Source organism: Plecotus auritus, assembly GCF_963455305.1.
Source record: "Plecotus auritus genome assembly, chromosome: 11".
Classification (NCBI taxonomy): Eukaryota; Metazoa; Chordata; class Mammalia; order Chiroptera; family Vespertilionidae; genus Plecotus; species Plecotus auritus.
This window is the reverse complement of record NC_137777.1, coordinates 2,239,045-2,257,445: the sequence shown is the minus strand read 5'-3', so window position 1 is coordinate 2,257,445 and position 18,401 is coordinate 2,239,045. Positions and strand designations below refer to the sequence as shown.

Below are 18,401 nucleotides of genomic sequence, written 5' to 3'. Positions count from 1 at the left end.
TCTGCCCACTTGTGACCTGGATAACCCTGTGTGTGAACTGTCCACGGGGATGCCTCGGTGCACACATGCCCACAGACTCCCCTGAAGCCCAGGAGGCCACGGGCATCGCTGCCTTTCCTGCGAACGGGCCTTTGAGAGGCTCAGGAAGAGTAAAATACCAGAGAAGGCTTCGTAGCAACGATACCGACGCGAGCCTTCAGGTTTTGGGGGGTTTGCTTGTTTTCTATTGTCTTCTTGCAGATTCAGAGAAAATAGCGGGGCCTCTGACTCAGCACCGAGCTCCCCCAGCCTCACCCGAACAGGCCTTCACCTCTCTTCACCCAGGTTCTCATCCGCAAAATGGGCACCCAGCTTTACGTGGGGGGCGGGGCCTTTACTTGGGGGTGTGGCTTTACGTGGGCGTGGCGCTTTGCGTGAGGGGGACTTTATGTGGAGTGGGGCTTTGCGGGGGCGGGGCTCCATGTGGGGCGGGGCTTTATGAGGGGCAGGGCTTTACGTGAGCATGGTGCTTTGTGGGGGCGGGGCTTTGTGGGTCGGGGCTTGGCGGGGCGGGGTTTTGGGGGGCGGGGCCTTCTGGGGGCGGGGCCTTCTGGGGCAGGGCTTGGCGGGGCGGGGCTTTATGTTCAGTGATCCGGTGCCCAATGCTCCCGCTGGCCCTGCAGGCCTCCGCTCCCAAAGTGTCTTCCTCCCAGAGGCCCTGGACAGCTGACAGGTGAGCGGAGCCATCGTCAGGCCAGGCCCCGCCCCAGCCCACCCTTGCCCCAGCTTCCTCTTCTCCCGTAAATGTGCCCGCTTCCTTCATCCACTGCAGACTTGCCGGGCCACCCCTTCTGGCCCGGCCCAGGGTGTCCATTTCCCCTGGAATGGCGGCAACGCCTTCGCAGGACACAACCACACACAGCACCTGCCTGCTGCCCCCTAACCTGACGGGCACTTGAGAGGGACAAGCTCAGGACCCATTCTATGATTCACTCAAAACGGGTTCAGACAGCTCAGTCTTTTCTCAACACACACACACACACACACTCACACACTCACACGCAAGCACACGCCCTTGCTGGATAAGTGACTGTTAGCACAGTAGTTAGCCCCCACACACACAGTCACCAGCCCCCTCGAGGGCACACCCTGCCCCGCACCCCCCACCCCCAGGAGCGTGCACACTGACTTAGGCCTGCGCAGACCCTGAGGCCCACCTGCTCTCTGGGCCAAGCAGCCGCGGTCCCCACTCCATAGCAGCAGCAGCAGCAGCAGGAGCAGGCAGGTGGGACCATCCCCGCGCAGGCTGGCCATGGCTCTCCTGGGCTTGGGGTCAGGCTTCTCTCAGCCAGGAAGAGGCCTCGTTAGGGTCTACTGCAGCATTTCCTGTGCGAAGAAAGACACTTTTAGAGGCGGCCCTCGAGCTGAGACGCCGCAGAAGCAACCTCTGGGCCCAGGTGGGAGGAATTCCCCCAGACCTGGCTCCTGGCACGTCTTCCCTCATCAGACCGACCCTCTCACAGCCAGCCGTGTGACCTCCCCTTCACTGCTTCCATCTGTCCCCTCCATCCCTCCATCCATTGGCAAACCTGCACCAGGACCACCATCACTGACAACCTCAGGCTATCCCTGTGGCCCCAGCACCATTGTGATATTTTCTACATTTGGACATCGAATGGGCTATTTTGTTAGTTTAATATGTTACAAGAGGACATCTTTGCACCTGTCTTTGCCTATATTGAGTTCTTTTCTTAGGGCAGGTTTGGGGAAAATACTTAGGGTGTCATTTGAGTTTTGAAAGGACCCCGGTATGAATTGTCATAGTGCTTTATAGAGAGGTGCCCTGGTTTCTGCCGCCTCCTGGCAGGCATGTGTATGGGGCCCCTCTCTGTATTTTCACGTCCTTTTCAAAAAGTACTTGGCATTATTAATGCAAGATCCAGGAAAGGAAAAACAGTTTATAGAGTTCACAGTTAATCTATTCACTTAATAGGTATTTACCAGTGGCCTCACGCGCCTGATGCTGAGGGCAGCCAGGTAAATGACACCAAATGCCCCCTCAAGGGCACTCACTGACACCTGGAGGACAGGTAAGACTCGGGCCGAGGAAGGGAGGATGAAATGAGTGCAGGTAGAGGGAAGGGCAAAGGCTTATGGGAGCACTGAGTGGGGGAGGGGGGAGGTCACATGATCATTTTGGGGGAAGGTCTGGCTTCCTGAACCAGCACCAGCCAAGCCAAGTTGAAAGGCATTCCTTGGCTCGTGGCCCCCTCCTCATCTTCACAGCCAGCGGTGACCAATCAGGTCTTTCTCGGTTGCCATCTCTCTGATTCGGACTCTGACATGAGCTCACCAGGTACTCCAGGTTAATCTCCGTATTTTAAAGTCGGATTGGTAGCAACCTTAATTCCACCTGTAACTTAAGTCTCCCCGACAGGTAACGGAACTGATTCACGGAGATTGGGGCATGAACGCCTTTTTTGTGTGTATGATGACAAATGTATCACATCAGTTTTGCCATTTTAACTATTTCAAGTGTGCAATTCAGTGGCATAAGTTATATTTGCATGTTGTGCAACCATCACCACTATTTCTTGGACTTTGTAATCGCCCAGACTGAAAGTCTGTAACCATCCTATGTAATAAAAGGCTAATATGCAAATTGTTCCCTCACCCAGGAGTTCGACCAGGGGGCGGAGCTGGCTGGCCAACTGCCCACGGTCCCTCTCAACCCCCCCCCCACCGCACCCCGATTGGGGCTGGCTGGCCAGACCCCACCCGTGCACAAATTCTTGCACCGGGTCTCTAGTTAAGCAATAACAGGAGATCATTTCATTTACTTAGGTCTTCATTAATTTCCTTCAATGACGAGTTATAGTTTTCAGTGTGTAAGTTTTGTGTCTCCTTGGTTAAATTTATTCCTGAGTATTTTTATGCTATTATAAATGGAATTCTTTTCTTAATTTTCCTTTTTATAATTATTGACTGCTAGTGTACAGAGTTTGCCACAGATTTTTGAGTGTTGATTTTATATCCTGAAACTTTGCTGATTTGGGGTATTACTTACCATAGCTTTTTGTGGTTACTTTAGCGTTTTCTACATATGGGACCATGTCATCTGCAAATAGCAATAATTTTACTTCTTCCTTTCCAAGCTGAATGCCTTTACTTCTTTTTCCTGCCTCGTTGCTCGTGGGGTGTACATTCTTCTTATATATTAGCATACTTGACTTGCTAATATTTTTGAGGATTTTTGCATCTATGTTCATGAGAGATTTTGGCCTGTCATTTCCTTTTTCTTGGACTGTCCTTTGGTTTGGGGATTAGGGTAATGCTGACTTTATAGACTGAGTTTGGAAATGTTCCCTGGGCCTCTATATTCTGGGAAAAAATTATGAAGGAGAGAATGGCCTTCGACCCAGGAGTGAAGGGAGTGATCACCGCAAACGCCACTGAGGGCGGCGGGCCTGGTGTGGGACCCTAGGCTCCACCGTGGGTCAGTGAGCATCGCCGCACCCTAAAAGGAGGATGGCCTCTTCGCCATAGGGGGTGCAGTGAGGGTTACAAAACGTAGTTTCTGCAAAGCAAGCAGGACAGATCCTGGCACAGACTGGACGCACAGTCACTGTGAGACCTTTGGCAGCCCCCCCGCCCCCTGTCACGGTCCAGCCCATCTCAGGTGGCAGCCCCTACAAACTGCAATGGGCACCATTACCCTCCCTCAGCCTCACCAGGCCCTGAACTCCTTCTGGAGCCTGGCTGCCCAGCTGGCATGATGTAGGCCACACCCTGTCCCTGGGAGGCAGAGCTCTGCCATTAGTCTCCAAAGTCCAGCAATTAATTTACTAAGCCGAGTTCCTTCCACAAGCCAGCCCGTCACCATAGTAACCAGCATTCCCTCTTCAGGGACCCACAGATGGGGGAGGAGAGACACTGAGCAGAAAGCAATTTAGAAGGAGAAAATGAGATTTGGCACACGGCTAGGGCAGGCTGGGCAGAGTGTGAGCTCTGTCTGATTCAGAAAGTCTGGCCGCTGGCTGCTGCCCGCCGGGGGAGGTGGCTGGCGGGGAGTGAGGTACCGAGGGTGTGTTGCTGGGGTGACAGGTGATGCTCCGGGCAGGAATCTGGCTGCGACATGAAAGCCTGGCGTGACTGTGTCCAGAACCCTGTGCCACGTCCTTCTCGCACAGGCCCAGCGCTGGGCCCCGGTGCGTGTCTGCCGAGCTGTGTGTGACGCCAGCTGCTCTTGCCGGTCGGGGATGGGCAGAGGGAGCTGGTGGCTTGTGTCTCTCTGGGGCTGCCTGAGAGCCCAGGGCCTGGGAAGAGCCAAGGCCTGAGACCTGGACTCAGAACTGAGCTCTGTGTACCTGACTCAGTCACCCACGACATCCTGAGCACCTTCTGTGTCCTCGGCACTGATCGCTCCTGGGACAGGGACCGAACACCCTGGGGAAGCTCCTCAGTCAGATCCCTGTGCTCGGGGTCCACGCCTGCCTCGCACTAGTGTGCAGATGGGGAGGTCCCCTGACCTCTCTGCACCTCAGAGCCCTGCGTGGGCTGGCTTGTCCCCGCCTCTCCGGCCTCACCTTTGTCACCTGATTGCATGTAGGCGTGGCCCATGTGAACAAGGGAGAGGAGAGCGGGAGAGGGGAATGGGGGCGGTGGCAATGCAGGGGCAGGGGAGGGGCAGCCTGCAGTCCCAAGATTCCATGTGGCAGGTCTCCCATGAGTCAAAGGGGCACCCCGGAAGGCAGCCGGGCTGGGTCACCGGGGGGGGGTGCCCAACCAGGAAGCCACAGGGGAGAGCTCAGTTTGGAGAAGCTGGAGGCCACATGGCATGGCAAAGGCTTCCAAAGGCCAGAGGCCCCGACCTTCCCCCCGCCCCCCGCCTCCCCCCGCACCCTCGCTCCCCCGCTTTACCTTTCTGTTTGTTCCTTTGCTCTAGGAACCAATGTGAACACTTGCTTAGAATGAAAAAAGCAATGATGACACATGACAAAATTTAAAAAGCTGACAACAACCATAAACATCACACATTCAGGAAAATGTATGAGCTGGCCTCCTGGCCATGGCTGAGTGTCCCGCCATCAGGAGCTGTGGGCCTCTGGCTTCTCCCTCATCTGCCATAGTTTTGTTTTGCAGTACATTTCCTGGGGTGAGCATGCACACCCCCGCCCACTTTCTAACCTTCACCCAGGTGAGCTGGGTTCTCCCACGCAGACCACGGAGCGGGCCGGACAGCCAGGGCCACCTTGTCTCTGGGCTCGCCCAGCCTCTCCCAAGGGGTGTCCCAGCTCCTGCAACTCCTTCCTCACCCGGTATCTCCTCTTCCCTTCCTCTCCTTCCATCTTTATTGACAGCTCAGTTTAGATAGGTTTTCCCAGAGTTCCCTGCTCCACGGGCTGCCTCCCACCTCCATCCACATTCCCTCCCAGCCTCCTCCCACCTCCATCCACATTCCCTCCCACCTCCTCCCCCCTCCATCCACATTCCCTCCCAGTATCTTCCCACCTCCATCCACATTCCCTCCCACCTCCTCCCCCCTCCATCCACATTTCCTCCCACCTCCTCCCCCCTCCATCCACATTCACTTAGGTGTGGGACTAACAGCCCGCCAGTCCACAGGAGTAAGCGGTGTGTGCCCCGCCCACAGCCTGGCACCAGCTGGCACCCGTCTTGGGCTCCAGGGGCACCATGTTCGTTTCTGCAGAGCCCAGAAGATGTCACGGGGCCAGGGCTTCAGTTTCTGTTACTCTGCACGCTCCCAAGAAAGACGCAGTGAGGACGGACAGACAGAGGAGCGGCAGGGAGGGCGCGTGCGGGGCAAGGACGACCCTGGCGGGCCCTCTGCAGGGCGCCCCAGGCTGCGCGGGCCACTGGGCCTGCCATGGAGCTGGGCCAGGAGGAGACGGGCAGTGCCCGGGCGGGACGTGATGGGTCCTCGGATAAGCGGCAGGGGGGCTGCGATGGCCATCTCACGCCTCTTAGGAAAGAACCGTGAAAGGGGCGATTACTTGGCTACTCCTGTGGCTCCGTGATCGCCTTGGAGCGGCGGTTCTGCTTTACATCAAGTGAGGCTTTTGTTTCATCGGCTGTGTGATTAGTTTGCTTCTTCTCGTCCGTGTGGGATCAGGGTCACACTGCCTCCCAGCAACCCAGATGCCAGGCCGGCGCGGTCACGCCCCTCGGCCCGCCTCTGCCAGCCTTCAGTTAAAGGGAGGGCTCGGCCTTAGAGATGGCTCCAACCAAAGAGGGTGCAAATTCCTACTGGATTATGAACCCCCTTAAATTAAAACGGTACCCCATCCCCAGCCAGAGTTAACAAGTGTGAGCTTCCAGGAACTGGGCGTGCACAAGCGAAGGGAGGGAATGCTCCGTCTTACGATGGAGAACCAAGAACACGATGCCCAGAAGTCCCGTTCCTTGGCCGTCACCTAAGGGACAGCTTGGCCAGGTGGCCGAGCTCACGTGCACCAGGATGCTCCCTGCGGCCGCCAGCAGACCAGCCAGCGCGTCACGCTCATTCCCCGGGAGGGTCTAAGAAGCCACACCGAATCATGCTTGTTCACGTCACAAAGAGGTGGTCAGTTTCGCTAAGTCATCAAGCTGAGGAGTGGTCATGGCATGTCACTCATTCATTCGACTTGGCACGTGTGTGGTCGGTCACTCACGCATTGATTCAACGAACCCTGTGCTGGCCCAGCCGAAGTGCAAAGGAGGTGCCGGCCGGGGCCCCTGGGTTTGAAATGGGGGGGAGGGGGATGTCTCTGCCATCAGATCCCACCCCAACACGCACACACACACACACACACACACGCACGCACACACACGCGCACACACACACACACACACACACACACACGCAATGCAGAGTCCTGGGTCAGAGACCAAAGGGTCAACCCCTCTGTGTCCCGGTGACTAAACGAGACCCGTGTTTGGGACCCACCTCTCTGTGTAAACACGAGGCAGGCGGGATCGCCCCGGCCGCTGCCTCCTCACCCAGGACGCGGGGAAGTGGCCCTTCCCCCCACCTCATCGCGGCCTCCTCACCTGGGACGCGGGGAAGTGGCCCTTCCCCCCACCTCATCGCGGCCTCCTCTACTTGGGTGCTGGCTCTGTTGGTTGGGAACCCAGGGTGTCCCGCTTCCGGAGTCGGGGACTGGCTGAAACTCCTCCGGGGCCTGTCCCACCTACAGATCCCCGTGTGCCTTTCTCAGGTTCAGGATGGCCTGGGCGGGCCTGCATCAGTGACATGTCCCCTTTGAGAGGGAGTTTCCCCGCCGGAGGGAGACAGCCTGGGTCGACATGGAAGTGAGCTTCGGTCTCCAGGTGTGCCCTTGAACCCCCTCCTTGGGTTCTCTGTACCTGTCCACAGGTGAGCCACTCGGACTGCCCGATCTTTCCTTCCTTGTTTACAAAGCTGAGGTATGGATGGCGCACAGCTCACGGCCCTGACCGTGGGGACCACACAGCTGTGCTAGCCTGTTGTCACCCTCACTGCAGCACCAAGGGGGGAGGGGGAAAGGGAGGGGAGGGGGAGGAGGAGGAGGAGGAGGCAGGCCAGGCTCGCAGGCCCCAGAGGCTGGGCAGGGAGTGCTTCCCGAGCAGGACCTCAGGCTGAGAAAAGACCTCAAAGGTGCGCCTGGTCCACACAGTCAAGTTCAGATCAGCCCTCTGCAGGCCCTGGGAAGTGCCCGCCAACCTCTGCCAGTGGCGTGTGCAGTGCCCGGCCAGCCTCTGCCAGTGGTGTGTACAGTGCTCAGATAACCTCTGCCAGTGGCGTGTGCAGTGCCCGGCCAGCCTCTGCCAGTGGAATGTGCAGTGCTCAGATAACCTCTGCCAGTGGTGTGTGCAGTGCCCGGCCAGCCTCTGCCAGTGGCGTGTGCAGTGCCCGGCCAGCCTCTGCCAGTGGCGTGTGCAGTGCCCGGCCAGCCTCTGCCAGTGGCGTGTGCAGTGTCCAAACAACCTCTGCCGGTGGTGTGTGCAGTGCCCGGCCAGCCTCTGCTGGTGGCGTGTGCAGTGCCCAGGCAGCCTCTGCTGGTGGCGTGTGCAGTGTCCAGGCAGCCTCTGCTGGTGGCGTGTGCAGTGCCCAGGCAGCCTCTGCTGGTGGTGTGTGCAGTGCCCGGCCAGCCTCTGCCAGTGGCATCACTGGGATTGGACTGGATCCAGTGCCCAGTGGAATTCCCCCTCTGGCCCCCTGCTTCCACTGTGGGGACCCGGAGAACAGACCAGCCGCCTCCTACGTGGCAGCCCTCCAGGTCACCGTGGCCACACATCCTCCCTCCACACCGAGGGCCCTTGTGACGGTGGCATTTATCATTCCACGTGAACCACAGCTTCCGTTCCCGGGACATCTGGCCTCCCTCCCGTGGAAGTGCTTCCTCCCCCTGCAGCCCTCGTACAGTGGATGGAACCGGAGCGGGAGAGAGAACCGGATCGTCCAGCCCAGAGCCCGTGCACCCGGTGTCTGGGGAGACCCTGCGGCCCACGCAGACAACCTTGAATGACTGGAGGGCACGCGCCTGCCTAAGGTGGCGGCTACTCTGCCGGCCGTACAGGAAATCAAGCCCAAAGGTCCCCGTCTTCTCATGTTTCAAGAAAAGCCAGAGATGGAGATTTGTGCAGGAAATCTGCACGTTTGGTGTTGGTGAGCCCTTAACACAACGCTAACGTCACCCCCGAGGAAGCTTCCCAAGGCCTGTGGGCTGGGCGGCCGGCAGGCCACCTGCAGAACCATCTCGTCGGCGTGCAACAGCTCTCGAGAATCTGATGGAACTTTGAAGACGCCCCAGAAAACCAGCTACAGACAAATGTCTGCTCCAAACATCTAAAGGGCCTGTGGACTCCCCAGAGCCATTCCCTCATCTCTTCGCTTTACATGAAGGTCCAACAGCAAGGTGACAGTTTCCCAAAGCCACGCGGTGGCCCCTGAGCAGCAGAGCGACAAGGAGATCCAGGATGGGGAACTGGGGGTGCTTCCTTCGCCAGAAACACTGGTGCCGCTCCCTCCCTGGGTCGGGGAATGGGGAGCAAACTAGGATCTGTCACACTCACCAAGTACCAGGCACCTGTGTTATCTTATCATGGCAGAGGAGGAAACTGAGGCTCACTGGACGCACACTCCTCGCCCCTAGAACCCGACTGAGTGACAGTGTGAGGACTGGAAAGCAAGACAGCAGGCTTGGCCCTGCACCTGCGCTTCTTACACCTGTGCCTCCTGCTCCTCCTGCACCTGCGCTTCTTACACCTGTGCCTCCTGCACCTCTTCCTCCTGTACCTGCTCCTCCTGCACCTCTTCCTCCTGTACCTGCTCCTCCTGCACCTGCTCCTCCTGCACCTGCATCTCCTGTACCTGCTCCTCCTGCACCTGCATCTCCTGTACCTGCACTGCTCCTCCTGTACCTGCTCCTCCTGTACCTGCACCTGCTCCTCCTGCACCTGCTCCTCCTGTACCTGCACCTGCTCCTCCTGCACCTCCTGCTCCTGTACCTGCTCCTCCTGTACCTGCTCCTCCTGCACCTCTTCCTCCTGCACCTGCTCCTCCTGCACCTGTTCCTCCTGTACCTGTTCCTCCTGTACCTGCTCCTCCTGCACCTGCTCCTCCTGCACCTGTTCCTCCTGTACCTGCTCCTCCTGTACCTGCTCCTCCTGTACCTGCTCCTCCTGCACCTGCTCCTCCTGTACCTGCTTCTCCTGCACCAGCTCCTCCTGCACCAGCTCCTCCTGTACCAGCTCCTCCTGTACCTGCTCCTCCTGCACCTGCTCCTCCTGCACCTGCTCCTCCTGCACCTGCTCCTCCTGTACCTGCTCCTCCTGTACCTGCTCCTCCTGTACCTGCTCCTCCTGCACCTGTTCCTCCTGCACCTGCTCCTCCTGCACCTGCTCCTCCTGCACCTGCTCCTCCTGCACCTGTTCCTCCTGCACCTGCTCCTCCTGCACCTGCTCCTCCTGCACCTGCTCCTCCTGTACCTGCTCCTCCTGCACCTGCTCCTCCTGTACCTGCTCCTCCTGTACCTGCTCCTCCTGTACCTCCTCCTCCTGTACCTGCTCCTCCTGTACCTGCTCCTCCTGCACCTGCTCCTCCTGTACCTGCTCCTCCTCCTGTACCTGCTCCTCCTGCACCTGCTCCTCCTGCACCTGTTCCTCCTGTACCTCCTCCTGTACCTGCTCCTCCTGTACCTGCTCCTCCTGTACCTGCTTCTCCTGCACCAGCTCCTCCTGCACCAGCTCCTCCTGTACCTGCTCCTCCTGTACCTGCTTCTCTTGCACCAGCTCCTCCTGTACCTGCTCCTCCTGTACCTGCTTCTCTTGCACCAGCTCCTCCTGCACCTCCTGCTCCTCCTGCACCTGCTCCTCCTGCACCTGCTCCTCCTGCACCAGCTCCTCCTGCACCTGCTCCTCCTGCACCTGCTCCTCCTGCACCTGCTCCTCCTGCACCTGCTCCTCCTGCACCTGCATCTCCGGCACCAGCTCCTCCTGCACCAGCAGGCGGCACGCCCACCAGCAAGCCACTCACAGTGTGTGCCCCAGGATTTAGACTGTCCCCAGACCAACTCAGTGGACCCAACTCGGAGGGTCTGAGATGTGGTTCTCAGGCGGAAGTCGGGCTTGGTAGGGTTCTGCCAGATGTACGTGGTCAGCGAGACAGAGACTGGGGCTGCCCTGCCCGAGTGGGGACGGAGACTGGGGCTGCCCTGCCCGAGTGGGGACGGAGACTGGGGCTGCCCTGCCCGAGTGGGGACGGAGACTGGGGCTGCCCTGCCCGAGTGGGGACGGAGACTGGGGCTGCCCTGCCCGAGTGGAGACCGAGACTGGGGCTGCCCTGCCCGAGTGGAGACGGGGACTGGGGCTGCCCTGCTCGAGTGGAGACGGGGACTGGGGCTGCCCTGCCCGAGTGGGGACGGAGACTGGGGCTGCCCTGCCCGAGTGGGGACGGAGACTGGGGCTGCCCTGCCCGAGTGGGGACGGAGACTGGGGCTGCCCTGCCCGAGTGGGGACGGAGACTGGGGCTGCCCTGCCCGAGTGGAGAGAGACTGGGGCTGCCCTGCCCGAGTGGAGACAGACTGGGGCTGCCCTGCCCGAGTGGAGATGGAGACTGGGGCTGCCCTGCCCGAGTGGGGACAGACTGGGGCTGCCCTGCCCGAGTGGAGACGGAGACTGGGGCTGCCCTACCCCGAGTGGAGACGGAGACTGGGGCTGCCCTGCCCGAGTGGGGACAGACTGGGGCTGCCCTGCCCGAGTGGAGACGGAGACTGGGGCTGCCCTGCCCGAGTGGAGAGAGACTGGGGCTGCCCTGCCCGAGTGGGGACGGAGACTGGGGCTGCCCTGCCCGAGTGGAGACGGAGACTGGGGCTGCCCTGCCCGAGTGGAGACGGAGACTGGGGCTGCCCTGCCCGAGTGGAGAGAGAGACTGGGGCTGCCCTGCCCGAGTGGAGATGGAGACTGGGGCTGCCCTGCCCTGAGTGGAGACGGAGACTGGGGCTGCCCTGCCCGAGTGGAGACGGAGGGGCTGCGCAGGGCTCTGGAAGATGGCAGGAAGGGTAGAGGCTCTGGGGAGGGAGCCCCAGGGCAGTGAGTCACCTCCTTCAGGGGGTCCTGACAAGCGTGTCCCTGTCATCTCTGCGTCTCACTTCAGTGGGGACAAGTGAGGGCACCTGCCAACACCGTGACAAACGGGTTGCACTGGGTCACCTGGACGTGAACTCAGCCGGCGACGGGGACCACATGCAGAAGGGGCACCAGCACGTCCGCTGGAGAAGGTGGGGGGGCTCATTGCTCAGACGGGAAAGGACCTCCATGTAGACCCAAAAGGCAGGCTTCCTTTGACAGCAGATGCAGCGCTGCAGAGGGAGGATTCTCCCCCCCCTCCCACTTTTCCGGCTCTTGCTCCGCATTTCTTACGGGAAAGTTGCAAGAGGCTGGGCTATCTCAGCGACTTTAAAAGTAGCAACTCCGAAATAAGCCGGCGTCTGACACCGTGTGGGCCCTGCGCCCCCGCTTCCCGGCCGCCCCACGGGAATCTGACAGGTGGCTCCCTGCAGACCGCGTTCCCCTGGGCCCTGGCGTTCAGGCAGATCACAGCCCTCAGCTCAGGCTCCACCAGGAGCCACCTGAGCTTGGAAGGGGCTCACTCCCACCCTCACGCGCCCACGGCTCTCCCCTCGTGTCCCCTGAGAGCGTGGACGTGGGGCCCCCACCTCCAGCAGCCACGCAGAGAGCACCAGCCTTACCTGGCGGGGAGATGCCCGCTGGGGCTCCAGTCCAGGCCGGGTCCTCTGGGAGCAGCGAGTCCCGGGAAGATGGGAAGATGCCGGCCCAGGCAGCCCCTCCCGGGGTCACTTGCCAGCAGCTGCACCCACCCTCCCCCGAGATCTGGCAACTCCTCTGTCTCTAGAGGAGACTTGTCATTAGTCCGGGGCTTCCCCAGGCCAGAGGTCCTGAGACAGAGCTAGTTTGAAAACAACTGACTGGGGAAGGCTTGGGGCTTAGAGAACAAACTGGAAAGCGGGGGAGAAACAGGAAAATCGGGGAGGGGGACACTGCCTCCGTGAGTGCGGCAGAGGCAGCTGCCCAGCTGCTGGTCCCCCCAGGGGCAGAGTGGCCAGAGCAGTGGGATCCCCAGCCTGGAGCTGCGGAGGGTGGAGCCAGGCGGTGGGCGGGGCCAGGAGGAGGCGGGCTGTGGGGAGGGGCGGTGGATTCCCAGGGGGAGCCATGCCCTCTGGGCTGAAGAGGCAGGAAGAGCAGGCAGGGGAGGTGCCCAGAAGAACGGGGGTGGGGGCAGGGGCCGGGGAGGCAGGGGCAGCGAAGGGTTCCAGGCAGCAAAGAGGCCTCCCTTGGAAGCCGGGGACACAGACTGACAGCTCTGCCCAATTATAGACTTCCCGGATATTTTGGTCCCGTTTACAGCCCCGTCAGAAATAGCCCCTCCAGGCAGCAACTGCAGCCCGTCTCCAAGCCTAGAGGGGCTGGGCCGGGCGAGGGGGCAGCGTCCCCTGCTCCTGTCCAGCACCTGCCATCTGCAGGTGGCCGGCTGACGGGCTCGCCCTGCCCCCGGGGAGGCGGGGAGGGGATACCTTATCTTTAGCCAGACACTGGGAAGGCTCCCAGAGAGCCCTTGTCCCCTGGCGGGTCCACAGCAGAGCAGGCTGGGGGCCCGGGCAGGCGGTTTGAGCCAGGTGAGAGCATGGCCTACTTGGTGTGCCCTCCTCACCCTGCACCCTCCCAGCGGGCTCCTCAACTCCGGGGCATCTTTGTGTGGCACCTGCTGGGGAGCGGGGTTTAATGAACAGGTCGTACGGGGCCTCTCCTCGACCCAGGGAATCCTCGGCCGTTGGCCCCATCGCTTCCTCCCCTGCCCTGGTTCCCACCCTGTGACTGTTCATTCCACGCCTGCCCAGTAAGTGCCCACTGCGCGCCAGGCAACGGTGGGTGCCAGCTGCAGGAGCGGAGGCGCTGTGCGGGTGAGGACAGGCCTGGCTGGGGTGCCCTGCTGATCAGAGCGCAGATGGGTGGGAGGCCGCGGGGCGTGGCCACACCTGCCGGGAAGCCACGTGGCACATTCATGGCGCACGCCGGTGGCTGTCAGGAGCCCAGCGTGCCCCTGGGGCGGCCAGGTGCTGGGCCTGCGCCCTGAGTATGGGGCTGGCCTCCGTGCATCCTGGCAGGAGACAGACAGAACTGGGGAGCGGACCCCCTCAGGGAGAGGCTGGTTATCCTGGAGCTGAGAGAGACCGTAAGGGAAGGAGGGACGGAGACACGGGAGGACGGAACGGCGTGTGCTGGTGGGTGGAACAGCACGTGCGAAGGCCCCGCAGTGGAAAGCAGCCAGTTGAGGGGCAGCCGCTGAGAGGTCCCCAGACAGCCTCTCCCCTCGGTGACCCTGAGATGTGATGGGGAGGTCTGGCTCGGAGGACAGTCCCCTGCGCCCCAGGAAGCCACTCTGGAACCCCATGTGAGGCTCCCTGTCCCACAGCTCTGCCTACTGCAGGTGAATGCTGGGGGCCCGGGCAGACGGCGACTCCCTGCGGCCCCTTGTCACCTGAGTGCCCCAGGCCTAAGGCAAGGCTGGTGTGGTGTGTGCTCAGCACTGCCTCCCACCCGGCCTGGCTCGTCATGCGCGCGGCCCAGCTCTGCCCCGAAGCCGAGGAGCGCGAGACCCCGCCGTGTTCTCTCTGCCACGAGAGGCCGCGTGGCTGGAGGCTGAGAGCAGCGCTTCTGCAAAGATGATCCGGAAGCTTCTGGCTGCGCCTTCCCCTCCGGCTGGTCTCTGCCAGGATGACCCCGTGTTCAACGCTCTGAGATGGATTAAACAGATAGGAACATGCGCACACGTCATCGTCACCAGAAATACATGCTGTGCCTTTGCCAGAGGGAGCAATGCCTCCGCACGGCTCAGCTTCTTCCCATTCCTGCCACTCACCATCACGGGTCATTGATACACGGACAACTCACCCATCACGGATCATGGATACACGGACAACTCACCCATCACGGATCATGGATACACGGACAACTCACCCATCACGGATCATGGATACATGGACAACTCACCCATCACGGATCATGGATACACGGATAACTCACCCATCACGGATCAGCGATTCACAGATAACTCACCCATCACGGGTCATGGATACACGGATAACTCACCCATCACGGATCATGGATACACGGACAACTCACCCATCACGGATCAGTGATTCACGGATAACTCACCCATCACGGATCATTGATTCACAGATAACTCACCCATCACGGATCATGGATACACGGACAACTCACCCATCACGGATCATGGATACACGGACAACTCACCCATCACGGATCATGGATACACAGACAACTCACCCATCACGGATCATGGATACACGGACAACTCACCCATCACGGGTCACTGATACACGGACACTCACCCATCATGGATCATGGATACACGGACAACTCGAAGGCGGCTGCCAGGCCTCGGAGCCTCGTGTGGAAGCGGAGTCTGTCTTCTCCGTCACGGTCGCCCGCTGGGGTTTCAGAAGCTGAGACCAGGGCTGGCGGGACCGCCGCCTCCTGAAGGCCGGGGGAGCGTCTGCCCTGAGTTCACTGGGATGAATGACTTCATTCATTCCTGCGGCTGAGGCCCTGAGACCCCTGTTTTCCCCTACCTGTTAGCATCAGAGGAGGCTCTGGGCTTCCGGCCACCTCTCCATCAGTGGCCCCTCCCCCCTCCGCCGCGGGGGCCGGCTGCAGTCACCTGCTCTGTCTCCTTCTGCCGCCCCCGGCTGCCACATGAGCAGGCTGATTTCCTGGGCTTGTGTGCTAACCTCCCTCCATGAAGGTCACGGGGCCACGGAACACGGTCAGTCCCGCGGGACCTTCCGATGCTTCACAGCCCCGTTCTGGGAGCAGGACGGGACACTTTCCTGAGGGTCGTAATTCCGACCTGCCTCACCCTTTTTTCAAAATTCTGCACTTCCTGAAATTGGTAATTTAAAAAAAAAAAAAAAAAAAAAAGCGCGTTTATTTCCTGCCTCCCTGTTTGCCTTTGATCTCTGTGAGGACCGTAAACACCATCTTTCTGTTCCCTGGGCATCCCCCAGGGCGGTGAGTCCCTGGGCTCCTGTGACTGCGCCGCCCGCGATCGTCCCCGTCAGCAGCTCCGGTCACGCACTCCCGTTTCCACGCCAGGAAAGCGAGCTTCAGAGGCTCACCCGTTCTGTGTCCGAGGGAGTAAAGGACCGAGCCATCCCCCCCCCGGCTTTGAAACCAATGAAATGGGGTGCAGCGATCAAAGACAGCCAGAACTCTCCGGAGACAGCCCCGCCTCCACGGAGTGGCCTTCTCCGTCCCCGGTGTCCCAGAAACACGAACCCGCTTTCTAAAGGACGTGCCAGTGTGTATTACAGGGTGACATCCTCCGCCTCTGCTCGGCAGGCGTCCACCGCCCGGCCCTCGGGCCTCCACCATGAACTACGCAGCCCGACCGCTGTGCCCACACGCCCGTCCCGCTGCGCCCTCGCCCACCTCTGCCGGGGGGAGGCGCAGTGAGCAGTGGGAGGCTGCGCAGCCTGGACTCGCCCAGCCCGCGGGCTCCCTGGGCGAGGAGAGGGCTGCTAGGCCCTGCCGGAGGTCAGAGCGTCATCCAGCAGACACAGGGCAGAGGCTGAGGCGTCCCTTTGAGTCCCTGTCCAGCCACTTCCTTGGCTGCACAGCCTTGGACCACACGCCCGTGGTCACCCCTGGCCCTACGTCCTGACCCCCGTCACACGGGCTCAGGGATGTAGTTCAAGGGTCACTGCAAAGCAGTTTCCTAAAGTAAATGACGTCCCCTTCATGAAACTAGCCACAGGCGCCGGCACTCAGTAGGTGCTCAGAAAAGCTAGCCGTGGCCCCTGCGTGAGAAGAGTGGCCTGCACACGGGGTGCGTGAGCACAGAGAATAGAGGGGGCCCCGGGCTGACATGACACGTGCAGGGAGGACTCGGGGGGGGGGGGGCGGGGTGAGGGGTGCTGCTCCCTCGGTACAGCCCTGCTCCCAGGTGGGCCCACAGCTCGCCTGCTCCGGGGCTGGGGACCACGTGCATGGAAGGGGCCTGCCCGTGATGGCTGACTTCCTCTGCTGCTGCTCATTCATTTGTGCATAATATGAGTTTCACTGTCGTCTTTTCCTCGACTTCGGGCCACTTAAGACACTGCTTTTCTTTCACTTCGCTTTTCCATGACCCCCTATCTCACACGGTCACATTTTTGGAGCCCTCTACTTACCTCATTATGGTCGCGTTTTCATTGTATTTTATTTCTGTGGGTTTGTGTGTGTGTGTGTGTGTGTTTAAGATGTCACATTCTTTCTTTAGAGCAGTTTCAGGTTCACAGGGAAGTTGAGAGGCTGTGCCGAGATGTCCCACTCTCCCCCGCTCCTCACACACGCGGCACCTCACTGTGAACTTCCCCGCCGAGCGGAGCGGAGCCTCGGTGGCAATTAATGGACCTCCGTGCACACAGCATAATCGCCCAAAGTCGTCCCTAACCTTCGGTTTATGCTTCTTACACATCCTGTGGGTTTGAGCAAACGTATAATGACATGCGTCCATCATTACAGTATCACGCACAGCATTTTCACGGCCCCCAACGTCCTCTGTGCTCCGCCCAGTCACCCCCCCACCCCCAGCTCTGACGACCGCGGGTCCTTTTACTCTCTCCATCGTGTGGCCCTTTCCGGAATGCCACAGGGTCGCGATCACGCAGCGTGCAGCCTTTGGAGACTGGCTCCGTTCACTTAGTGCCACGCCGTTAAGGGTCCGCCATGTCCTTGAGCAGCCCGGTGCTTTCTGGCGCTGAATCCTACTCCGTGGTCTGGATGGGCCCCCGTGTATCCATCCATCGCCGCTGAAGGGCAGGCTGGCCGCCTCAAGTTTTGGCGATGGTGAGCAAAGCTGCGTGAAACATCCGTGGGCAGGCTTCTGTGCGGGCAGAGCTTTCAGCCCCTTTGGGTGAAGGAGCGCAGGGGCTGGATCGTGTGGGAGGAGCACCTTGGGTTTTGTAAGCAGCCGCCAAACTGTCTTCCAAAGTGGCTGTGCTGCCTGCACCCTCGCCAGCACCCTCGCCAGCGGTGCGTGAGGTCCTGCGGCTCCGCGTCCTCCCAGCGTTTGGTGCGGTCGGTGTCTGGGTTTGGGGCCATTCTAATGGGTGTGCAGGGGTCCCCCGTTGTTGTTTTAATTTGCGTTTCCCTGACGACGTGGGATGTGGAGCATCCTTTCAGGCGCTCACCTGCCACCTGTTCCTCTTCTTGGGTGAGGCGTCTGTTAAGATCTTTGGCCCTTTTCCATCGGAGTGTCTCTTCTCTCGTGGGGCCGTCGTATTTCACTGTTGAGCGTTCAAGGGCCTTGGTACATGTAGACAACAGGTGTCTTCTAAATCGGTCGTGTCTTTTGTGGACGTTCTCTCCCAGCCTGTGGCTTGTCTTCTCGCTCGCCCCCGCCTTGTTTTGCGCAGGGCAGACGCGTCTTTATTTTAACGGAGTCCAGCTTAGCAGGGATTTCTTTCACGGACCGCGTCTCTGGTTCTGTGGCTAAAGCAGGGGTGGGCAAACTTTTTGACTCGAGGGCCACAATGGGTTCTTAAACTGGACCGGAGGGCCGGAACAAAAGCATGGATGGAGTGTTTGTGTGAACTAATATAAATTCAAAGTAAAGGAGCGGAGGGGAGAGCAAGAGAACCGGATAGAACAGCCGGATCCGGCCCGCGGGCCGTAGTTTGCCCACGGCTGGTCTAAAGCGTCTCTGCTTCTGTATCTAAAGTGTCTCTGCCAAACGGGAGGCCATCTAGAGTCTCTCCTGTGTCACCTTCAGGAGTTTTAGGGTTTGCCCATGGCCCTTCGGTCTGTGGTCCATTTTGAGTTGGCTCTGGCACAGGGTGTCCGGTCCGTGTCTAGATCCA

At 60.2% G+C, this 18,401-nt stretch overlaps 1 protein-coding gene across 3 annotated transcripts in view; it reads right to left on the bottom strand.

Moving 5' to 3' along the window:
• The window catches only part of COL22A1 (collagen type XXII alpha 1 chain), a 131,463-nt gene extending 119,123 nt beyond the window's left edge, over nt 1–12,340 (bottom strand). For all 3 annotated transcript variants that reach the window (XM_080646832.1, XM_080646834.1, XM_080646833.1), the window contains exons 1-2: nt 12,210–12,340; nt 1,197–1,365 (exon numbers count right to left, since the gene is read on the bottom strand). In XM_080646832.1, the coding sequence (XP_080502958.1) occupies nt 1,197–1,293 (97 nt within the window). In that variant the 5' untranslated portion in view covers nt 1,294–1,365; nt 12,210–12,340. The remainder of the gene's footprint in view (nt 1–1,196; nt 1,366–12,209) is intronic.
• Between the last annotated feature and the right edge of the window lie 6,061 nt (nt 12,341–18,401).